General features: G+C 41.9%; 1 protein-coding gene across 4 annotated transcripts; it reads left to right on the top strand.

The window, feature by feature from the left end:
* Positions 1–1,184: 1,184 nt before the first annotated feature.
* Positions 1,185–23,017, top strand: FAM122B (family with sequence similarity 122B). Of its 4 annotated transcripts, none has more exons than XM_030306388.1 (10): positions 1,185–1,466; positions 3,626–3,704; positions 8,003–8,059; positions 8,394–8,437; positions 8,522–8,576; positions 8,846–8,947; positions 9,279–9,364; positions 10,072–10,133; positions 12,411–12,507; positions 21,211–23,017. In XM_030306388.1, the coding sequence occupies exons 1-10, from the start codon at positions 1,369–1,371 to the stop codon at positions 21,278–21,280; spliced, it is 750 nt and encodes a 249-aa protein (XP_030162248.1). In that variant the 5' UTR covers positions 1,185–1,368; the 3' UTR covers positions 21,281–23,017. The 4 variants fall into 4 exon arrangements, with proteins under 4 accessions (XP_030162248.1, XP_030162246.1, XP_030162245.1 ...); XM_030306386.1 differs by having other exon boundaries at positions 20,272–23,014; XM_030306385.1 differs by having other exon boundaries at positions 10,069–10,133; positions 20,272–23,014.
* The last annotated feature ends 694 nt before the right edge of the window (positions 23,018–23,711 follow it).

Here is a 23,711-nt window from a genome sequence, read left to right as displayed (position 1 = left end):
GTCTAGTGCAACCAAATGGATGATCTGAAAAAGAAATCAGCCCCTCCAAAGGCCAACAAAATCAAGGGATTTAAGAAACAAGCAGGGATCACAGAGGTCAGAGCAAACAAACTGGAAGCGAAAAAACGTGAAAACCACAAGTTTCCATTTCCCTCGAATATTGGCCCAAACTCCTCCTGAAAGATGATGCTCCAGTGTCTCCAAACTATTGGTTCTTTTCAAAATCGGGCGCCAGGGTCCCCGGGCCAATGCCATAGAGGAAGGCGCCGGGCCCCCTGGAAACGCTCCTCCCACTTTGGAGGAGGTTTGCGGGGCGGGGCTCCCACGCATGCTCCGTGCCCGCGGGCTCATTGGCGCTGCCGCCGGGCGCGTGCGCAGGACCCGATAGGTGCCCGGACGCGGAAGACTTGGCCCCGTGGAGGTTCCCGCTTCTGAAGCGTGGGAGGCGGAAGAGGCGGCAGGTTGTAGATTTTGGTCTTGGCCCCAAGGGGTTCCCCCCGGGCCATCAGAACCCAAGAGAGGAAGAGGAGGCACCGCGGCGGCGGGCCGAACCCCCCACCTGTCCTCCAGGCGGGGAGGGGGGGTAGGGAGGGGATAAGCACCCCTCGCAGGGCTGAGGAGCCCCTAGGACCGGGTCCCAGAGCATGGGGGGCTGGACCGGGTCCCCGAGCATGGGGAGCTGGAGCCGTCGAGGCCGCCCGGCCGGGCCCTGCCCGACTGTCAGCTTTACGGTGGTGTTAGCACTGCCCGGGCAGCTGCGGTGTCTGTAGCCCGGCCCCACTTGAGGTCGTCGGCTGAAAGATAGCAACATGAGTTCCGCCGCTGCCTAGTTTCCTCCCCCTCCTCTTCTCCCTCTGTCCGCCTCCTTCTCCTCTTCCCCATACTTCGTCTTTTCCTTTCCCTCTCTCGTGCTCCTCTTTTTCCTCCACCCTGCCCTCCTTCCCTTCCGTCCTCGTCCTTTCCCCCATCTTCCTTTCCCGATTCTGTCCTCCTTGTACTCTGTTTTCCTGTTTTTCCATCTATCCCCTTTCCCTTCCTCTTTTCCCTCCATCCCTCTCTTTTCTCCATCGTCTTCCCCTTATTCTGTCACCCTCCACCACCACCTCCTCTCGCTACCGTCTACCCTTCCTCCTCCCCTCACTCACTATCAGCCTCCCTTCCTCATCCTCATCCTCCTTCCCTCCTCCTCCTCCTCCTCCTCTCCTGCTTTTCTCCGCCCCAGCCCCCGCCCCCAAGCCTCCGCCCCTTAGCCCCCGCCCCCAGCTGCCAGTCCCCAGCAGCTCAGTCCTGCAGTGAGAGTCTTGGGAGTCCATAGCTAAGCACCAGGAGCTGAGCACTGCCCGCTGTGCCTGCCTGCAAGTCTCCGACATGGCTCAGGAGAAAATGGAGCTGGACTTTGAGCCTGACACATCTGATGGGGGCGCCCTGAGGAGATCCAGCAGCGCTCCCCTGATCCACGGGCTCAGGTGAGCGGGGTGGGGGACGATGAATAGGGGGTTCAGGGTCTCCTCTATTCCCTGCAAGCAATCTTCCTTCCCTAAAGTGAGACTTGGAGCTCATTTGGGTTCTCCAAACTGGGGGGGGGGGGCTTGTTTGCTTGACAGTGACTTGGTCCCAAGGTGGAGTGAAAGTTTGACCCCAAACTCTGGGAAGCGTGGGGGAAAATGAGGCCCTCTTTACCTGGGGCTCTGTTGGCTCACTCTGAAAGGAACTACAAGGAGCTTCTGGCTCTTCTAACAGGTTGCTTGCCCTGCCTAATTTACACCACTGAATGTCAGACTGAAGCCCCTGGAACTAGACTTGCAACTTGACACCTGTCTCTAAGAGCTGCTATTTCTAAGCTCGGTTTAGGAACCCTGGCATTAACAGAGCATTTACTTTAATAAATCACAATTTATCTAATAACTTGTACTCACGTGGCGTGTTCATGTCACATTAAGTGATTCGGATTTGTCCTAATGTTTTCAGATCCCAAAACTGCCTGAAATGCATTCCAGTGAATAAAAAAAAAAAAAAAAAGAAGGGTGTCCTGTAGCTTAGATCAGTTAAAGAAAACAATGTTTTAGAAAACAATGGGAACCATCAACCCTTGAATTTTAGTGGTAGGGTCTTGTATTGTCATGTGAATAAGTCACCAGAGGGTCTATTTTAAGGTAGAATTTTGTGATGGTGAAGGAGGTTGGCAGACCTCCTGAGCCTATTACATTTCACTCTTAGAAGTAAGACAATTCATCTTAGTAGAGAGCTAATTTGTGAGACCCTGTGGAAATGGAATTAGTCCAAAAAAGGGGATGGGAGTAGAATTAGCCAAAATCACTAATCAAGCACAGTGAAGGCAAAGAAACAGGTAATCCTTGTCTGTCAAACTGATTACAATATCTGTATTTTGGGGGGAAATGGATTTACTTATTTTCTTTTACTAAATTTTGAAACTGGGGGGAGGTTGGAGTGGCTCCTTGCTTTCCTAATGCCGTCCTCCGCTCTACATTTATTTTTGATACTATAGGAATAAATTGGTCTTTGGGGTTGTCTTTTAAAATCTGGTAAGCAAAAGCAGTTGCTAGGGGGTCGGGGCCATCCCACTGACCTGCATTTAGACTGTTGTAGAAATAATGCACTGTTTTTTGAATCAGGATCTAAGTAAATACTTGCAAGGTAGCATGATGTGACAGAAGCAGGGGTGAGGAGACTAGACCTCATCCCAATTTTCTCCCTGATTGTGGTCATGAGTGTCAGTTTTCTCATTCAAAATTTAGGAGAGCTGGATTAGGTGATTTCAGCGGTCCCTTGGAACCCAATTCAGTTCAGTCCTGAAAATCCTTCTTGCCCTCTTATTATGGGCATGGCACTCTGCTAGGCAGTGCAGGGAGATTGTACAAAGATGAACAAAAGACCTCTGCCCAAGGAGTTTGAGACACACGCACACTTTTCTTTAATAAAAGGTAAAGTGGGTATCTCAAGAAGAATCTCATTTCCCATTGTGCTCTTTGGACTCAAAGGAGGGATGATTGCGTTAGGTTTGTGTATTGAAGAGAGGCTTCACAGAGGGCACTGCATGGAAATGGGTGCTCAAGAAGAGGAAGGATTTGGGCCGATGGTGGTGGTGGGGGGGGAGACAGAAGAGACAACATGAACAAAACCCCAGGTACGTTTGTTTAGCTGCACAGCGGGTTCAAAGGTAGAACATATTTAGGGCAGTAGTGGGAGAGGTGCTAACTGGGCTCATACTGTAGAACAGGGCCCGGCCCTTCTCACCGTCATGGCGCACACAGAAAGCAGCAACACGTTTAGGTGCTCTGGGGTAAACAGATGAGGCTGCTCGTGTCTGGTGGGAACCGGTTTGGGGGCGTGGGCTCTGGCCAGAGGCAGCTGGAAGCAACCAGTCTGGAGCTCCGCCCCATACCTCTCCTAGCTGCCCCCCAAGCACTGAGGAGATCAGTATCTGGGTAGACCTGTGATCCACAGCAAGCCACTACCAAGGCTCTGAGGAGGCAGGTGAGGAGTTTATTCATTGTATGGAGTGAGGAGCCATCGAAGATTCATTGTTAACTGGAGAGTGGGCGTTAATACAGTTGAAGGATGTCTTAAAGGAGAAGACATTAATCATTTTATTTTTATTTTTTAGTGATCTTTCTCAGGTTTTTCAACCTTACACATTTAGAACTCGGAGGAATAGTACAACGATTATGAGCCGTCATACCCTGGTAAGTATAGAAGTAAGTATTTTTAATGGTATGGATTGGGGAAAATACTTCCAGACGTAGTTCGTTCTTAAGGTGATGTGCTATGTACCATCGTTCACTAAAGAAAAAAAATGATTTTACCTATCTTGCTCATGCTGTGGCCCTTGTCAGCTTTTGGTGCAAAACAGAGATCTGCTTAAGACTTTTTTCTTGGCTGTGGGACTTTGTGTTTTTAAAAATTGTTCGTTGTTTTTTTGTCACTGCTTGCATGATGGTTATGAGGGAAGTCAGGATTAACTTCTAAATATAGCTGAGAAAAATGGTCTTTATTTATCCCAGGAAGCAAAAAATCGTTTAGACATTAGCCGAGTATTTCTGACACTTACCTGTTGGACAGTGCTATGTATCCAAAGTGAAATCTCCTTTAAAATGCGTGTATTTATATTCTCGGTAGAGTTGCTAATTGTGACTGTTCTAAATAGCCCGAGCTGTCAGGGGTCACCCTATTAGTTGGACGCATTGGGAGAGATTATGATGAGGTTTTTAATATAGTAGCACTTCACATGTGGAGCCCACTTAGCCAGTAGCTGCATCACTCTGAAAGACATCTGAGATGTAAGCAAACAGACCTCTGAATGGCCGCACTAGATTTCCATAGTCTGTGCACAAAGGTTCATCAGTTTGTTTACAGGAGAGCCTCTGACCTCCAAATCATCTAAAATTATGCACAATCATAATAAGCTTCCAACTCAGTAGTGCGTGAGAAGCAGCAAATCAAAAGAGGTGCATTCGGGCTCAAGGTATACTAATAGCTGCTAGCAGAGGAGGAGAGGGGAAAACTGAAAAGCAGACCGGTTTTTAACAACGCAGTCTGTGGCTTAGCATAAGGGCTAAGAGCCTGTTAATGGTCCCTGAGGGTCTCACTGGCACTGAACTGTAAAATACTTGATGTTCTTAAGGATACCTGGGTCACTAACCTTTTTTCAAATTGTAGTGTACCATGCCCTGTGTCTTTGTGGTATTCTACATGTTACCGAGTCCTTTCACACTTTGAATCCTCATAGCCACCCCCTGCGAAGTAGGCAGGGCCAAAGATGTCCTTACCAGTTCAAAGACGCAGCAGCTAAGACTCAGCTGATAGAAATGACTTGCTCAGAATCACACAATTGCTAAGTGGCAGAGCTGGGATTAGAAAAGAGATAGGTCAAGGCCATTCTGGTTGGTAAAATCTGTTTAAGAAAGAAGAAATAAAATACACTTTTAAGGAAGATTTCCAGCTGAAGTGGCTAGAAATACTTAAAAGGGGGAAATGTTAGCTGTCTGGAGGTTTGATTCACCTCACCTTCTTCCCCGAGGATACTGGAAAATAGAACGGCTTCATTTCGCCCTGTAGATGAGAAATGTTTCTGCTTGTTACACAGCCATGCTCCCGATATCAGTAGTATAGCAAAGAAGGGAAAATGAATTCGCCTCTCTACACTTGACTTTGCTCTTTTCTAAGATGTGAAAATTCTTATCAACTCTGTCTTGATTCCTCTCTCCCTACTCCCTGACAGATACGTTTTGCTCTGGCTGCACTAAAATGCCTATTTCGCTGAAGGGGCCACATTGGTTCACTTCTCTTTGTGGATCCTTACGTTGTCCTTCCCTCCATCCCCTTCTCCTTTTGAGCTTCCTGGTTTGGGATGCCTTCCGGAGCACCCTTCGGGTACTTCGATCATCGGATGGGTTATACCACGTGTGTTCAATCACAGTGTCCTCTATAAATCTTAATACGCTTACGCACCTCTCAGATTAACCTGCAAAAAGCAAGGTGTTGAATGAAATGGAAAGGAGCGACGCAAGATCTGCAGGAGTTGTCTGTGCGGGATCTGACAACTGATTAGGTGTAAATGCAAGGGGAAGGAGGACTCCAGGGGACTGAACTTTTATTTCTTAGCGGCCAGGGGAAAAGCGTTGCCTTTATTATGAGTAGGGAAATTTCAAGGAATTGGTCATCTGAAGGGCCGGGAGATAAATTCTGGGCATGTTGGGCCCAAGGTGCCTGCCACTTACTCTGCGCTGTTCTCCAAAGCAATATTCTAATTAAAAATTGCGAGCTTCCTAGACCTTTCACTTTCAGTGGCTGACCCTTCTCTGTGAAGGCAGACGGTCATCTTGTATAAACGTCAGCTTTCTTACTCTTAAGATGTCGTTACCTTCACATGTGATGTTTTCTCCAATGGTTCCTAGATTTTCTGTCTCTCGTCACTTTGCTTGGTCTGTTGTCTCCACTCTAGTCCCCTCCTCCCTGGCTTTTTCGCTCCTGCCTTCTTCTCCTGACTCACACATTGAATATCTGGGACACAAACTTGTCTTTTTCCCTACGTCTCTCTTTGTTTTCCCTTGAACCCTCCGAGCTTCTACAAAGCCTAATCTACACCCAGCTGCCTCCAGCTCCTTGTTTCCCAATTTCTTGCCAGCTACTCGACCAGTTTGTGATCTCACTGCTCCCACCACCATGCTATTTAAAAAACTGTTCTTGCAAAAATCACCAGTGCCCAGCGGCAGGGGCCTCTTTCCTTCTCCTACTTAGGCTCTTCGCTTTACTTAACACCATTAACAGCACCTCCTTGAAGTGCTTGGCTTTCTTCTCAGTTGGTACATTGCTCTTGTTTCTGGTACAAGACCCAGCATTTCTCCTCCCTGTCTTCCTTTTGGGTCTTCCTTCTAGTTCTTAGTTGACAAGTTGTACATTATATAGATGCAGCATCTACATTTCTGACTTCCTCTACTGTCAGCTTTTTGCACTCTTTACTTTGGCTTTCCTGATGATTTCGTTGCCCCTGGGGTTTCTTTTGTTCTCTGTCACGTCCATGTTCTCTGCCACGCCACGGTATCCTGTTAGTGTTTCCTGCCTTAGAGACTTGCCTCGTGGCCCAGTGCTTTTCAAATGGCCTTATTAAGAGTTTAGTGGTAAACACGTGTTATTTTTATAAGTGGAAAAAAAGCACTTTTGCAAAGGATTTTATTTGTAAAGTTTTTCTATTTTCAGAGCCTAGGAGAGGAAAGAGAAAGAGAAAAGGGTGGGTACTGAAGAGATATCCTTTGAGGTCAAATCATATTTCAGTGTCTAACTTTTAAAAATGGCACCTGGGGGGCGCCTGGGTGGTGCAGTCGGTTGGGCGTCCGACTTCAGCCAGGTCACGATCTCGCGGTCCGGGAGTTCGAGCCCCGCGTCGGGCTCTGGGCTGATGGCTCAGAGCCTGGAGCCTGTTTCCGATTCTGTGTCTCCCTCTCTCTCTGCCCCTCCCCCGTTCATGCTGTGTCTCTCTCTGTCCCAAAAATAAATAAACGTTGAAAAAAAAATTAAAAAAAATAAAAATAAAAATGGCACCTGGATTAGCTTTTGCCTAAAAAACTTGGAGCAGTTTATCGCCATTTTATTCTACTCACTACATTAGGGTTTTTAGAAGTTTTAATAGGATAGGGCCTCTTGTAACTGGATTGTTGTCTTATTTGTCTTACAGCATTACAAATTTGTTTGCGTTTCATTAGGGAGTAAATAGCAGTTGTTAACATTATGGCTATTAGAACCCTGTAAGGTCTCTTGAGATGAATTCTACCTTTCATTCTGGGATCAGATTGTGTTTATCTTGAAGGAACATGATTTGGCCCCCAGGCCATTTTAGCCTTGTGTTGTCAAAAAATGATGCTCTAAGGGAAAGGAATGGTTATTTGAAAAATACACGTTGCCGTCCACGTTGATTTTTTTTCTTAACTAGTGAGGTTTGTGGTGTATATTCTACCACAGTGGTATATGTAGTGGTAGTGACCAAATTTTAGAAGTGATTTAGAGCATACAAACAAAATCTCCCTATTGCAGATTTGAAGTGTTTTCAATAAACACTAATCATAGACAAAATACTATACTGGGCTTCTTTGCCTATCTTCCTCCATGGGTGCATTGGTGTTAAAAATGACTACAAGTTTTTTCTTTCCCTTCTTACCTAGTTCTTTATTTTAGATAAGTGGGGTAATGGATATTTCCAAGGCCTGGGATCTTTTTTTACATGAACGTACACAGCTCTGCATTCATTTGGGAAAAGTGTTAAAGTCAGTGCCTGTCTTGCGACAGATGGTGCTTTGAGGTTGGACACCTGGTGTACTTTCCAAAAACCGAGTGTCCTGCCTCTGGTGCATTAATGTTCAGTGATCTAAAGCGCTAGATCTCTGAGAAGAATGTGAAATCTTATTTGGGAGGAGGTTGGACACTGGTACTGACAACAGACACTGCTTTGTGATTCAGAAAGTAGTAAGTGTTTACTTTTCCTTTCCAGTTGCTGTCGTCGTCACCAAATCGCGTTCCTAGTAGCAGACTGCATCAGATCAAAAGGGTAAATTCTACTTCCTAGCTCAGCTGCAGTTGTCTGAATCTTCCATTTGGATTTTATTTTCATTCTGAAGATGTAGATATTAAAAATGAGTCCACTCTGGGTGGCCATAGACAGATGCAAATTCTTCTGAGTGTGCGTGCAGGTGAAACACAGATGTGGCCTGGGTGACAGTCTTAGCATGTGCTGCTGTACTGTAACTATGTCAAAGACGGTAGAAAAGTCTTTTATTTATTTATTTTTTGGTAGAAAGAAGTCTTTTAAATTGTACTTTGAAGTAGAGAACTGTGTGGATGTGGGTAAATACTGTGTTTTCAGCATGTGCTTGTCTTCGTAGGAGGAAGGCATGGATATGATGAACAGAGAAACTGCACACGAACGGTTAGTGCTTCACAAGAACAGAGCAGAGCCTAATGTATGTCTTGCTTCTGAGCACTGACGGCCTGTCATTTTTATTTGTTTTAGGGAAGTGCAGACAGCAATGCAGATCAGCCAGTCATGGGACGAGAGCTTGAGCCTGGTAAAGTTCTCACATGTTTGCTTGGTTTTGATTTTCTGGAAACCTTTATGTCATTCATTGGCTTCATTAATTTTTTTCAGACACTTCTGTCTCCCCCATTTCCAAATTTGTATTCGGTTTTTGATCTCTGCTTTTCCGCCAGGATATTAGATTGCAACTGTTTAGTGTCTGCATTTCTATTCTAAAAGTGTAGGCGTGTTTGAGTAGTAAAGAAGAACTGTGATGGGCTGAATTGTGAATTACAAGGAAATAACATTTTATGTTTACAGAGTGATAGCGATTTTGAGAAGCCGGAGAAACTATATTCTCCTAAAAGGATTGACTTCACTCCAGTTTCTCCGGCACCATCACCCACCAGAGGGTTTGGAAAGGTAGGCTCCTTGACAAGGTGTTAGCTGTCTTTCACACACTGAGCTGTTTATTCTAAAACACACGCGCGCGCGCACACACACACACACACAAATCGCCTCATTTTTTAAGAAATCCAATGACTGCAAGGAAAATCCATGAAAGTTTCTGATAGTAACTTGAAGAAAATGGTACGTCAGTCTAGGTACATATTCTCACGCGTGTGTGTTTCTGCGTATGTAAAATATACACACACAGCTAAGCAGTTCTAAGGATGTCGTTTCTATTATTTTGAGAACTTTTTGAAAGCCAGAGCACTAGAACTATTTTAATATTAAATATGCTTTTTTCTAGCAATGTTTTTCACCATCCTTACAAATGTTTGTGAGCAGCAGTGGGCTGCCGCCAAGTCCCGTGCATAGTCCAAGACGCTTTTCCAGGTAAGTCAGCCTACTTTTCGAAAAATATGGTTGAAATGCTACACGTTCAATTTGTGTCTCCCGATGACCTTTTTCCCCAACATTTTCTTACGGAAATTTTCCAACAGACAGCAAAATTGGACACAATGAACATCCATATACCTACCACCTATATTCTAGCAGTAACGTTTTACCAGAGATGTGTTTTTTGAGACATGGTGCCAGAGAACGAACCCACGTACACACGCACACGTGCATGCGCGCAATAATCTATCCTTTGTAAGGATAAGGAAGGGGAAGGGATAGTGGCAGTCAAATCCAAATAGTTTTTTAATAAGGTTTATCTGTTTTGAAAAAAGTTGTGGATATTTTGTCTTACAGAATTATTTTTTTTTAAGTTTTTTTTTATTATTATTTAAGTAATCTCTACACCCAATGTGAGGCTTGAACTCATGACTCTGAGATCAAGACTTGCGTGTGCTTCCGACTGAGCCAGCCAGGTGCCCCTAGACGATTTTTTAAAATAGCTTAAAATGCCGTGTTTTTTCAGATTATCATATTCCAGGTCAGATCATGTATTGGCAGTTCAGTTACTCAACTTACAACACAGGCATTTTCCATTTTTTTTCTACATGACTGTCAATTTTATTGATTTATTTGGGCTATAACGTTTGTCTTGCATCTTAAAAGTACTTCACATCATCCTGTTTGTTTATTCTTTGAAGCAGGAGGAGTCAGAGTCCAGTCAAGTGCATTAGGCCCAGTGTTCTTGGTCCTCTTAAAAGAAAAGGTAAGTGTCCCACTTCTGATATTAAACCTAGTTGAGCTTGAATGACAAATTAGAATTTCTGTCTGAAATTAGCTCAAGGCGTGATTCCTTTTTTCTGAAGAAATAGGAAATATTCTTCCCAATGTATGCTTTACTGATTCTGAAGTTTGTAAATTGGTTACTTAACACTGTCCATATTTTTTACACTTCACAACTGAATCTTATTCATATGTTAATATTACCAATATATATTCCAAAAATTTTGCCTCTCAGTGATCTGAATAGAAAACAGATGCAAGTTAATATGTTGCAGAAGTATGTGCTTATGTCATAGCGAATAGGTCTATAAACATGCTGTATACTCAAATGCCTAGCCCCCGGAGTCTATTTTCAAAAGGCAAAAAAAATTAATGCACGTTTAGTCATTATTCCCGGGCCTGTATCCATGTGATTGCAAGTGTTGGGGGTCATTTTAAATGAGAGTTTTAGCAATAATTTTGAAAAAGCAATGCACTAAGTGATTTCTTTGTGTAGATCTCTGTGGGGGCCAGGAAACAACTCGCTCTCCTAATACTAGGTTAACAGGTACTTGCAGCTTTAGTGGAAACTCCAGCGATAGCATCATGCCCGGATTCCAAAAGTATGATATTTCAGATAACTTAAAATTAAAGATGGTGTGCTCTGGAAAATAGATTTTGATATGGTGACAATGTTTGTATTTAGCGAATAAATTTTACTTTACGAACTAGTAGCCTTAATGCCGCAGGGAATTATTTACAATCATAGGAACCTTCTCAGGAGGTATTACGTGACACTAACACCTGGAAACAAGAGCCATCATTATTGTTATTAATTTTAAATATCTTGCAGGAAATTGGTGGAATTAGTATGGTTGTTTAGTTTGAAAGCTATTCCAAAATATACCAGCAGATGGAGGGGTTCTTTGCTAAAAAGGGCTAAAGTCTTTTGCTAACAAGGTGTTGTTGAAAGTCCAGCAGTAGCTTTTAGAAGCTCCATATTAAAGCATGGAAGAAGCAGATAAAGATATAACCTTTCCTGAGTTTCAGCGATTTTCAGAATAGTTCCAGAAGAGAGGTAATATGAATTAACTGATAATATGAAAAAAAAATGAATGTTGCATTTGTTCTTGCTTGATCTTTCTCCATCCTAAGAATCTTGTACAGCTTTAAGTTCACAGTTACTGATTTTCTATTGGAGTACAGTTAGGCCCAAGAATTGAATTTTGTTTAATCTTCCATTGTAAAGCTCAGATAAGGAGCCTCAAAACTAAGGTATTTATTTGTGTGTTTTAGATCATGACTTATTTGGAAAGGGGCTTTTTCGGTCTAACCGAGGGTTTTTAGTCTTAGCACTCCTGGGGGCAAAATGTTGTTATTGTGATGGATGCAGTTTTTCTGCTACCTTCTAGATGTTCTGAGAAAATCTGGAAAATTGGGGTAGCCGGTACACCACCAATTTTGTGAATTGACTAATAATTGCTTTCGATTACAGATGGGCGTTCAGTTATTATTTTTTTTAAAAGAACTCTAGCAAAGAGTAAAAGTATGATTTTTTTCATGGGATTTTCTTCTTCCATGCCACACATTTCATTTGTATGTAAAGATGTCAAAGGCTTCCTTAAACCTTACCTGGGTAGTCAAGTCCCCTGGGCCTCATCATGTGTAACATCTTAGAAAAATTAGGTTCCGATTTTCAGTATTTTCTCTTAACAGAGTTATTTTTTTTTCATCTTCATTTTACTAAGTAGTCTAAAGCAACCTTTGAGTTTATTAGACTACATACGTTTCAACCCATTTGACTTCGACTCGGGAAATGTTCCACTATTAAAATAATATAAAATCAATAGTCTTTCCTAATTCTCTAGGATAAATCATTATTCACTGTGAGCTTCAGCTATTTGGGGAGTCTTTATTTCTGCTGTGGTAAGCCTTGATTCATTTTGCCCGATGCAGTCAGTGTTCTTCTCTTCTGTTAAAGAACATGACTATATCTGTAGTGTGCTAAATAAGAAGGGCTTTTTCTTTTCTTTTCTTTTCTTTTCTTTTCTTTTCTTTTCTTTTCTTTCTTTTTTTTTTTTTTTTTTTAGGGCTGCTTACTTTTTGGTTGAGGTTCTATGGAAGCATGTTTCTTCCACCTTAAAGCGCATGGAAAAATAGCTTTGAAGTAATGGCTTGAAGAAGTATTCTGAGCTTTGGTTAAACAAAGATCATCCCATTTTAGCACCACGCCCGTATCTGTAAAATTGTTTTACAGTAGCATCATCTCTTTCGGTTTTAGGTGAAATGGAAACAGAAAGCCAGCCCAAGAGGCTCTTCCAAGGCACTACCAATATGCTGTCTCCGGAGGCTGCACAACTGTCTGATCTCAGTTCATGGTAAAAAATGAAATAAAATCGAAAAGATGTTAGGGTGTGATCTATTTAAAAAGAGCCACATTAAAAGTACATTGGGATCATTTGTAATAATATTCAACTTTTGATTCATGCTCTGTAGAAGGGAAATCTCCATGGAGGTACATACAGATACCGTGGAAAACCAGATCATTTGAAAGTCATTGAGTACTTTTTTGGGAATGTGTGTTTCTTCTTGGCACCTTCATTCCTAGCTCCTGTCAGGTCAGCCTCTCTCAGTGGGTGCTAATGGTGTGGGGGAGGGGCAGCAGCTGGCTGGCGGGAGAAAGTGTTCCTGGGTCGCTGTGGACAGTGTGCATCGATCGTGGCTGTTTTGCCACGTTTTGTAGTATATTCTTTTAACTGAGCAGAGAATACCGGCATCCTCTTAAGCATGGCGTTTTCTAAATAGCATTTCCTGTTGTTATAAAAATCTTTTGGAAATTTTGGAGGTATTCTGTCATAATCCTAACTGAGGTTTTGTTGTATACCAATACTTCCTGACTCCTGTGGTCTGTTCACATAATTTCTTTTAGTCTTACTCATCCAAGTTTGGGTGTCTAACTTAAGACCCTTCAGTGTTTTTGTGCAACAGTCAACTTCTCTTCATCTACCTGAAGTTGAGTACTTGGATGCTGATGTACATATTGGAAGGAAGGGGAAGGGATAGTGGCAGTGGCCAGGTAATATGTTGAAATCTTTTAGCCTGTATTTCTAATCAACTCACTGAGCACCTGTGTTCTAGACACAGTTGTGTCTAGACTTTTTGTTTGGCACCTTTTGTCAGGATTCTGAGTTTATAGCCGAGGGTCTTTTTTTTTTAAGAGCCCAACAGTACATTCACTTCAAAAAAAAAGGATGGAAATACTTATTTAAAAAGGGGGGGGGGATTGGACGCATGGGTGGCTCAGTCAGTTAAGCGTCCGACTCTTGATTTTGGCTCAGGTCATGATTTCACAGTTTGTGAGCATTAGGCTTTGTGCTGACAGCAGGGAGCCTCCTTGGGATTTTCTTTTTCTGCCCCTCACACACTTGCGTGTGCATATTCTCTCTCTCTCTCTCTCTCTCTCTCAAATAAAATAAATAAACACTTATACAAAAATAGAAGGACGGTGCCCTCTAAATGGAAGAATTGTGTAATCTACTTATAAGGTATAAGGATTAGCGATTCTTTCTTTCCAAATCAGGTATTTGTTTTATGTAAGATAACCTGTACTTCTAGTTGACCAAGAAGTCACAGATTATTCTAGTTTATTAGACTCGTCGATCAGTGCCGTTCTAATGTTGGAACAGATGTCTTTTAGATTGTTCTAGCTATTTTCAGCCCCACAGTCTCTCTTCTCTCTCATATGTGTCTGTCCTTGATGGCTCAGTGTGCTAATTTCGGTATAGAGTGCTTTTCCAGGTATGTAGATGATTGCAAAGAGAAAACTTCTAAAGCTTGTCAACAGGACTAGTGGATGAAACTCTATACTTAGTGGAAACTGCCTATCACTTTTATGGTAAAGTGTGTTTTAATATAGGCACATGACATTATAAATAGCTTTGCTTACCCAGTTACTAACCAAGCAACCAAGTTAGGGAAAAGATACGAAAGCATTTTGCCGAGCTGAAAACATACAGGGTGCGGTGGAGTTTTTAAATATTGTCATGGACTCTACAGGATGCCATAAAACAGGTTCACACAAATAAAAAGGGGAAGAAAGGGTATTTGCCAAGGGTCCCTACCTCTCCTTCAGACGTTTATTCCTCTGAGCAGCAAAATGTACGTTGTCGACCATGGTGGCTGCGATGAGGGTCCTATTTCTGTCCTATTTCTGTTGCCACTACGCTCATTCTCCTCCGACCTGTGACTAGCTATGAGAGCCCTGGGGACACTGACGTTGGCGATCAAGGGCACTTTGATCCCTAAAGGCAAAAAGTGTTGCTTCACCCTGGAAAGATTTGTTTTATTCACATGAGACCAGTCATTGAGCAGTAACAAGCCAACATGTGGCTCAAGTAATATGTTAAAAAGAAATTTATTGCTCAAAACTCACAAAACTAAGTGTGAAAGGTATGTAAGTAATTAAGCTTTAAAAGATGTTTTTAGTAAGTTCATAGCATCTGGACTTCTGAGAATATTAAAACTTAAAATTGCACTGACTTTTGGGACCCCTTGTATACTAGTGTTGCTGACATGTAGGCCTGCAATGAAGAGATTTTAAACATGAGTTATTCATGATATGTAAAAATTAGATTCTGCCTTTGCAGAAGCTGTTTTTCCTGTCTCTCTAATGCAGTTTCATTGATCAGACATCCGTATTCTTAGAAACGGGGACAGAGACGGAGACTGTGTTCTGGTTTCTGTTGCCAAGGGTAACAGTATACTTGATCGCTGAGGAAACCATATTTATATATTTTAGGGAGCAGAAAAGGTACCACCAGATCATAAGTAGATGTTATCTCATCATTTAAGTTATTGTAATTTGTTCTCTGCCCCACCCCATAAAGAAGAGATGGGTTTTAAAACTTTAAGTTAAACTTTATTTTTTTTAAATATAATTTATTGTCAAATTGGCTGACATACAGTGTGTACATGTGCTCTTGGTTTTGGGGGTAGGTTCCCGTGATTCTTCGCTTCCATACAACACCCAGTGCTCATCCCAACAAGTGTCCTCCTCAATGTAAATTAAGCTTTATATATCAGATAATAGTCTTTCAAATCTGATGTCTGAAGTGTAAATTAAGTGTGAAGTTTGAGTATGGACCCATTTGGGGTTTGTGTCCGGTGTGTTAACTGCCACGCAAAGGAATAGTAGGCCTGCTCTTCGTATCATATTTTTTACTAGATGAAAATTCTGAAATCTTTGCCAACCAAATCTGGGGAGCATTGTTAACCACAAGGCAGGAATTCTGTCATTCTGGATTTAGTCCTTCTGAACATCAAGAATTTTTTTTAACATTTTTATTTATTTTTGAGAGGCAGAGACAGAGCACAAGCCAGGGAGGGACAGAGAGAGAGAGGGAGACACAGAATCCGAAGCAGGCTGCAGCCTCTTGAGCTGTCAGCACAGAGCCCGTCACAGGGCTCGAACCCACCAACCGTGAGATCATGACCTGAGCTGAAGTCGGACGCTCAACCGACTGAGCCACCCCAGCGCCCCTGAACATCAAGAATTTGACGATAGCTTGGAAGTTCACCTTTCCAAGGTGCTTTGATTCTTTTTGTGTCTTGAGAACTCTTGTTCTGCTCCTTGTCCTTTTGGGGACAAGATTATCTGTGGCACGTTACATAAAGGAATTTTGAGGGCCACCAGTCATATAGTGAAGATTAAGTGGTAGTCTGTTTCTCGCACAGAAAAGGACAAGTTCTCCCGTGAAATTTTTCCCCACTGCATCAGTGTTGTTGTGACTGCTAATTTAGCCTTTATAGTTTTATTTTTTTTTTTTTTATTTTTTTTTTTTAAATTTTTTTTTTCAATGTTTATTTATTTTTGGGACAGAGAGAGACAGAGCATGAACGGGGGAGGGGCAGAGAGAGAGGGAGACACAGAATCGGAAACAGGCTCCAGGCTCCGAGCCATCAGCCCGGAGCCTGACGCGGGGCTCGAACTCACGGACCGCGAGATCGTGACCTGGCTGAAGTCGGACGCTTAACCGACTGCGCCACCCAGGCGCCCCTATAGTTTTATTTTAACATTTTTCATTAGATTTCACTTAGTTACTTTAACATTATTTTTAATGGTATATGTGTCATGGCAAGAAAATTTAATCATGAATATGTGATATGTGCAAAGAATAAGACTTAATCATGATTTATTTTATGACAGAACTGTATTCGTATACCTTGAACATGGTTATGTGAGCAGCTTAGACATCTGTGCTGATACTTTAAAGTTTCTATCCCCAAGGTGACTGGGGAAATGATAATATTTAAATGTGTGATCTTAAAAACTTAGAAGTTATGCAGAAAGATAATGCTGGGTCTTCTTCAGGTGAGACGGTAGAGACCAGAGAATGTACCCTAGGGACCAGTTTAACCCACACCAAGGGGTAGGGGATGCCCTGTAAGTCTTAGCTTATACCAGGATCTGTGCTGGGGTTGGTAGAGCTGTGGCTTATTTCTAGTGCATTTACCTGCCTGCCAAATCTAATCTGATAGAATCCAGTTTATTGACCGCACAAGGCACCAAGTGGCTGACCCAGATGGATAATAGTGTGAGACACGCTGGACATCCTGATTTTGTTGTTACCTTATTATTTGAATGTTTTAATGATTCTCTTATGCTTTCACCCTTATTTTTTTAGGCAGAGGGCACTACCGTAATAATTATAAGCATTTTTGTGTGATTTAGATATTGCGTCAATATGTATACACCATGGCTAGAATGAATTAGAATTCGTTCACTGTTTTTAATGTTTATTTTTGAGAGAGAGCACGAGCAGGGGAGGGGCAGAGAGAGAGAGGGAGACACAGAATCCGCAGCAGGCTCCAGGCTCTGAGCTGTCTGCACAGAGCCTGACAGGGGGCTCAAACCCACAAACCGTGAGATTGTGACCTGAGCCGAAGTCAGACGCTCGGCCGACTGAGCCACGCAGGCACCCCATCGTTCACTTTTGATTTGTTACCCCTATGTCCAGTTTGAACTGTCTAGGTCCTCTGCTTTCCTTGCATTGTCTGGCTTTCAGCCATTAGTCTGAGGCTCATTAACACCTCCATCAGAGCTTAAGCTAGGAAGGGAAAAAGATAAACTCAAATTGGACCATATGTTGTTGCTTTTAGAAGGCCTGGTAGAAGGTTTAATAGTGAACACTATGAAAGTCACTTTTGTTCAGTGATCTATGAATAAAAAAAATCACGTAAGTCTTGCTTTACATGGATATACTGTGGGTAGTTTGTGACTGTTGGATAGAACGGGTTTTAGTTTTGTGAAAATATCTGGAGTAAATTCTACTGGAGGCTAGATGGAGGTATGCTGTTGTACTATAAAGGAACAAAGTTTTACGCATGTTCGTATTTAAGAATAGAGAAGAAATTCCTGAAAAGGAATAAACGAAACGAAAAATTCAGATTTGTATTCTTTTTCTCTTGGTAACTTCTTGGTAACTTCCCTGTTAGCTTATTTCTCTTAAGGTAATCAGTGGTGTTAGGTGAGAGCTCTCTCTGCATGAGTCATGTTCTGTGTTTTTGAATGAATGCAGGATTCACCTAAGCAAGCAGGTCTTATTACGAATGGAATCTTTTAACCCAGGGCTCACCATAAGTCTGGTGGCTGGAATAAGAAAGTCTTTATTTATATTCAGATTATCTGCTTGGTGGCCAAATTTTAATCTAAGTCTGTTTTTTTCCTGCCAAGTAGCACAGAGCGTGTCCTTCGGCTGCCCGGCCAATATGTGCTTTAGGAAAGTAAATTCATTTTAATATTAGTCTAGGCAAAATGCTGCAGGAGGAAAAATCACATATGTTCCAAAGGCAAATATAAAGGCCTTTTGATTTTCCAATGTCTTAGATTATCTGTGTAACTTTCTTTCAGTACTTTGAATAATTCATATTTTAGACCTATTTTCCCATTGGGTTGAAAAAATATCAGAGCCAGCTAAATTTTCCGAACTTCTTACTTAAAAGTGGTATTATTAATGATGCATTTCACAGCAGTGAGCATAGACTGGGAGTACTGTGGACTATACTGTTTCCATTTTTATTTTTACTTTTCCGAAGCTTATTTGTATTCTGTCTCCACCTAAAAACAATCCACAGGCAATAGAAATGACATTTTGAAGAAAAATAGCAGAGAAGTGTGTGGAGGGGAATGTTACATGTCGTTGAGGTGGGGGAGGTATAGGGCCCAGAAACTTCCAAATGTACCATGGGTTAACACTGGAACTACATTAACTTGGAAATTCATAAAAATGATGTTAAATGCTCTCTTTTTAAAAAAAATTTTTTTAGTGTTTATTTTTGAGAGAGAGAGAAAAATAGAGAGCGAGCGAGTGAGGGGCAGAGAGAGAGGGGACAGAATCCGAAGCAGGCTCCAGGCTCTGAGCTGTCAGCACAGAGCCCGACGTGGGGCTCAAATTTGCAAACCGCGAGATCATGACCTGAGCCGAAGTCGGACACTTACCGACTGAGCCACCCAGGCGCCCCGATATTAAGTACTCTTAATATTGAGCCTCAGAGCACTTTAGACCAGTGCGGGCTTTTGTAGAAGAGCTAGTAACCAGACTTCATTTAGAATCCATATTTCCTGATCATTAATCCTTCTCCAATTCTATGCTTGCTTCCCTTTCCAAAATTAAAAAGTGTGTGTGTGTAAATCCTAAAACTGCCTGACTACCTCTCCAGCTTTGTCTCATTGTGTTCTTACCCTTTGTACTTAACAGCCACACTAGCCTGCTTTTGGCTCCTAAAACTACCCTTGCTTCCTCCCAAACCACACCTGGTTAATGCCTACTCATCTTCCAAGTGACAACTCACGTATCACTTTTGGGGAACGTGTTCCTCCCTGTTCCTCCAAATTAGATCAGGTTACCCATGTTGTGTACTCGCAGAGCCCTTTGTATCTTGCTTTTATTGCTTTGATCACAAATTATATATGTATTAGCAGAGTTACTTAAATGTCTGTCTCCTGTACTGTACTGTAAGTTCGATGAGGGCAGGGACCATGTCTGTCTTAGACACCACTGTATTTCTAATGTCTAGCCTACTTCCTGCACTTGGTAGGTACTCAACAAATACTAGAATAAATGAATGTGAATGAATTCAGGCCAGATCTAGAGCATAGAACTTCACTGTTGGATCAGTGGGAATCTGAACCAGAAAAGCAGCCTGGTGCGCAACTGTGAAGGCTCTTAATTGTGAATACTGAAGTATGAAGCCAGGTTTGTGAAGCAGGCCAGATGGGTGATTGGCAGCCATGAGAGCCTGGGCTGGATGGATAAGGAAGGCATCCCTGGGCTGGACTGTAGAGGCCCTGATGCCCACATCAGGTGTTTTGGCGAAAGGATAGGCGCAGAAGCTAGTTGTCAGAATCAGAGAGGCAAGTGGAGGGTGGTGAGGGTATTGGGTCTGTGGCTAGAGAGCATTCCTTTTAGCAGCCTAACTGGACAGTAACTGAAGGCAGCTTGTAGAGATAGCAGGGACACCTTTGGGTTTTGAAAGCAAGAGAAAAGGAAACGGTATAAGAAATTCACATAATGAGAAGAATAAAAAAGACCAAAAATGGAGGGGGAAATCAGGAAACAAATGTGTTTGAATTGACGGCACCTTGGGAATGGGAAAGCGGTCAAATCCAGAGTAGCCGAACACCTGTTGTTCTGGAGTAGAGGAACCACGAAGCAGTGTACTTAATAGAGTACTTCAGACAGTCCAGGGTACCTCAACCAGTAACCATCGCTCTTACTCTAAGGCTGATGGGAAGGGAAGAAGGTAAATCTAAGGGTAGCAATCTCTTGAGCTAAAGGTAAGGGAGCTAACTCCCTCACAAAAATCGTGACCTGTCAAGGGGGACGCTGACATTCTGGTGCCTCCACGAGAGCACTAAAATGCTACAGAACCTTGAACGTCTTACTTTGGATTTCTGTGACTTTGTTTTTGCAGGTATCTGAATATAGTCCATTATGTAGTTCATTGCTGTTGCTTTTATGCTTTTTATTATTTACAAATGCTCTTACCGATTCGTGAGTTCTTGAAACTATGTCGTTGCATGTTATGTTTACCTTTACCCTGATAGATGCATCTGCTTATAATTCTTTTTGCTTTGTCCTCAGTTCAGATATTTTGGATGGCAGTAGTAGCAGCAGTGGCTTATCCTCAGACTCACTGGCTAAAGGCAGCACAACCGCAGAGTCTCCAGTAGCATGCACCAATTCATGCTCTTCGTTCATCTTGATGGATGATCTCTCACCCAAGTGACTTACCCATTTCTGATTCAGTGTTTTAACTGCTGTTTCCTACACAAAACATTTCAGTGAGGAACGCAGAGAGCTTTGATCCATAATGAGGATTAAAGTGTGACAGACTTCAACCATTTCGATGCCGTTCTTTTTTGGCATCTCTCTCCTCTAAAGTTCAATTTTACGAGTGTAGTGACCTGACTCATGTCTCTTCTTGCTGATTTCGTTTTGGATCTAGTGACTAAATCTCAAATAACTCATTTTTGATTGCTTAGAGTATATATTTTTTCCCTCCGTGCCTCAGAGAGCACCTATTTTAGAGTCTATGCGTTTAATAAAGGAAAGCACTGATGTGTATTTTCAACAGTGGTTCTTTTTCCCAGCAGTGACATGACAGCTAAAGTTGATCAGAAATTCTCTTGCTTGAGAGATTGTTTTTGTTGTCTGTTGACTACATAGTTTCAAATCTCTTTATTCCACGATAATAGATGGATTGCTTTCGATTATATTAAATTTTTATTTTTCCGCATCAGCTTAAAGTACATTCTTTTGTTTCCCTTTCCTGTTTGAGCTGCTTACTTGCCATTTCTCACCGAGGGGAGGGAACACGTAGTTGCTTTCATTACTATCCATGTCGCTTTGCTGGTGGAGTGTATGATGTGAGGATTGATTTTAGTGCTGAGAATGTAAATGGACTGACAGGATGCCTGGATTAGTCACCAGAGGTTCTTATGCCTTAGCTACCGCGGTTGATGTTTTTCTCCCCAAACCTGTTGCCCGAAGGAATATATAAAATATTGTTAATGTTTCTAGGTGGTGTTATCAAGGAGAAGAAATCCCTGCCTTGACCAGATGTGTGGAGCATCTACAAATGAATGAATAATGTTATTTACACACAAAGCACTGTGTAGAAAAGCATACGCGGAGCTTGACAGCTTGTTTCGGGTGGTATTACGAGGCCCGAGGTGCCTTGGGGTGCAGTGTTGTGCTGTAAAGGTGTATGTCATAAGGTAGGCTAGAAAAGGGGGCTTTATGTGTCTTACTGCCACATGCTGTTTCGATTGCTGCTTTTTGCTGATTCCTTTCTCGTCCTTGGATTTGTTTGTTTTGTCGTGTGGTGAGTGCTGCTGCCCACTGTGTTTTGGTTATTGTGTTTTTGCCGCTAGAGTCAGAATCCAGTTCTTGTTGATGCTGCCTTCTAGCAAGGGCAGCTTCGTATCTCCGAGGAAGCTCTCAGGAGCCGCAAAAGTCCATGTTACTGTGCATTCTGCTTTTAAGAAGCTGTTGAGCTGTGAACAGTGGACATGATAGTAAGTCTGAGGTACCGTAAGTTATTTAATTTCTAAAAGAGGAAAATCCTGACGGAGCTATTTAAAAAAGCTGAGTGTAATCTATCGTTGTGTTATTTATTATTTAAAACTGTGTTAAAATGTTGTGATAGATTTCTTTTAATGTTGAGACATTGTGGTTGGGTTGTCTGTGTTTAATATGCCAATTTTCCCGCTAGGATCATAATATTCCACGTCTTAAATGAATGTAAGAAATGGAAACTACTGCCTTTGTGTCCTTTGAAGGCAAAGATTCTTGAATTCTGAAGGAAGATGATGTGCTTTGAGGGTACTCACAGAGTAGTAACACTGTATGACTTGAAGGGAAATCTATCCTCTTTGAATTCTGAGAGAGCGTCGCTTAGCTTGCAGTAAGTTGTTCTGTTACAGCATCACATGTGGTGTCGATTTTAAACTGTAATAACCACCACGATGGCCACGAATGGCTTTGTTTCTCACATGGTTTTCCCCTGTGCAGAGTCCATAATCTTTCAATCCTAACATAAATGTATATATTATGAAGGTCGTTCCCTAGTGTGCCATTTTAAAGAGAAGTTACTTTGAGGGTATTCAGTGTGTTTATTCTGCGTGTGAAAGAACCACGTGAAGATGTTTCTGCCTATATAATACCGAGAGGTGGTTTTCTCTTACAGGATACTTACCCACCTTCGCTCTACTGTCTTCTTTGCCTTAAAGGGATACTTTTGGCCATGAATTTTGGGCTCTAATTTAGGACTCTTGAGAAACAACCTTTGGAATGTGTTGATATTGAAATTTCTTCTTGAAATTCAGTGGTGGGTTAGAATTGGGACAGGAAAATGAAGTTGTTCCAATAGTAGGAGAACTAGGAGACCAGATGATTCACTTTATTGTTTAAACCGAGGTTCGTTTTTGTTGCTTAAATTGACTAGAAAGTTAAGTTTATGCAGGGATTGTTTTGGAATAAATAAAAAGAGATGCTAACCTTCAAATGAGCTCTGGTGACAGTACCCCTTTATTTTTATATAAAGTCTAATATTTGAAAAGTGGTCATTGTTATAAAATAAAATTCTCTCTTCCTATTCTAATATATCCTGTTTCAGGCTTCTATTTGAAAACAAGTACAAGAGATGATACGATAAGAAAATCCTATAGACGCTCTTTTTGCTTGACTAACTTATATAATCACTGTGTTTCATGATAACCGCTTTTGGAATAAATTCTAGAAAATTTTGTGAAATGCTGACCTTGTGTATATCTTAGAATGCAAATTTAATAAAGTGTGTACACATGCATAAAATTCTGTAAAAGTTGTTAAAGGCTCTTTTATTCTTCTGAATAATTCATTTTCTGCCTCCATATCCCCGTATTGCATTCTGTGTGTCTCATCGCAGTCAAGTTCGGGATGAAATGATACCAGGACCACAGAAGAATTAGCTGCATTGAAGTTGGGGCTGTTTCCCAAAACGGAAAGGAAACCACTCCACACGGTCTGTCAGACTTTTCACGAGCATTCTGTAGAACGGGACGATTGAGACCATTTTTGCCAAGGCCACACAGACTTCTTACTTATTTTTCATTTTTCTCTTGCTGTTTGTTTTTGACCTATTCATAAGACCTATTCATTTTGTTCCTATTCATAAATTGTTTTGGAACAACATGGGTGGGTAGACAGGTAAAAAATAAAAGCCTTGTATGCGTGACTCAGGTCATAAACACTCCATTTTCTCTTCAGTATCTTAAAAACATGAACTATTCTATTTCACACTTATGGAAAAGTGGCGACAGTAGCACGAAGAATTCCCGTACATCCTTCACCCAGGTTCCCTAGTTGACATTTAACCACGTTTGCTTTAGCATTCTCCCTCTGTTTCCCCCTCTCTTCTGTATGTGCGAATACTTCACACTTAAGAATTCACGTATTTTTTTCTAAACCATCTGAGGAGTTACAGAAATGACACCCCATTACCTTTACATGCTTCAGTGTACTTTTCCCAAAGACTGGGA

This window comes from Lynx canadensis, chromosome X (assembly GCF_007474595.2).
Source record: "Lynx canadensis isolate LIC74 chromosome X, mLynCan4.pri.v2, whole genome shotgun sequence".
NCBI lineage: Eukaryota > Metazoa > Chordata > Mammalia > Carnivora > Felidae > Lynx > Lynx canadensis.
This window is presented reverse-complemented; position numbering and strand designations above follow the sequence as displayed.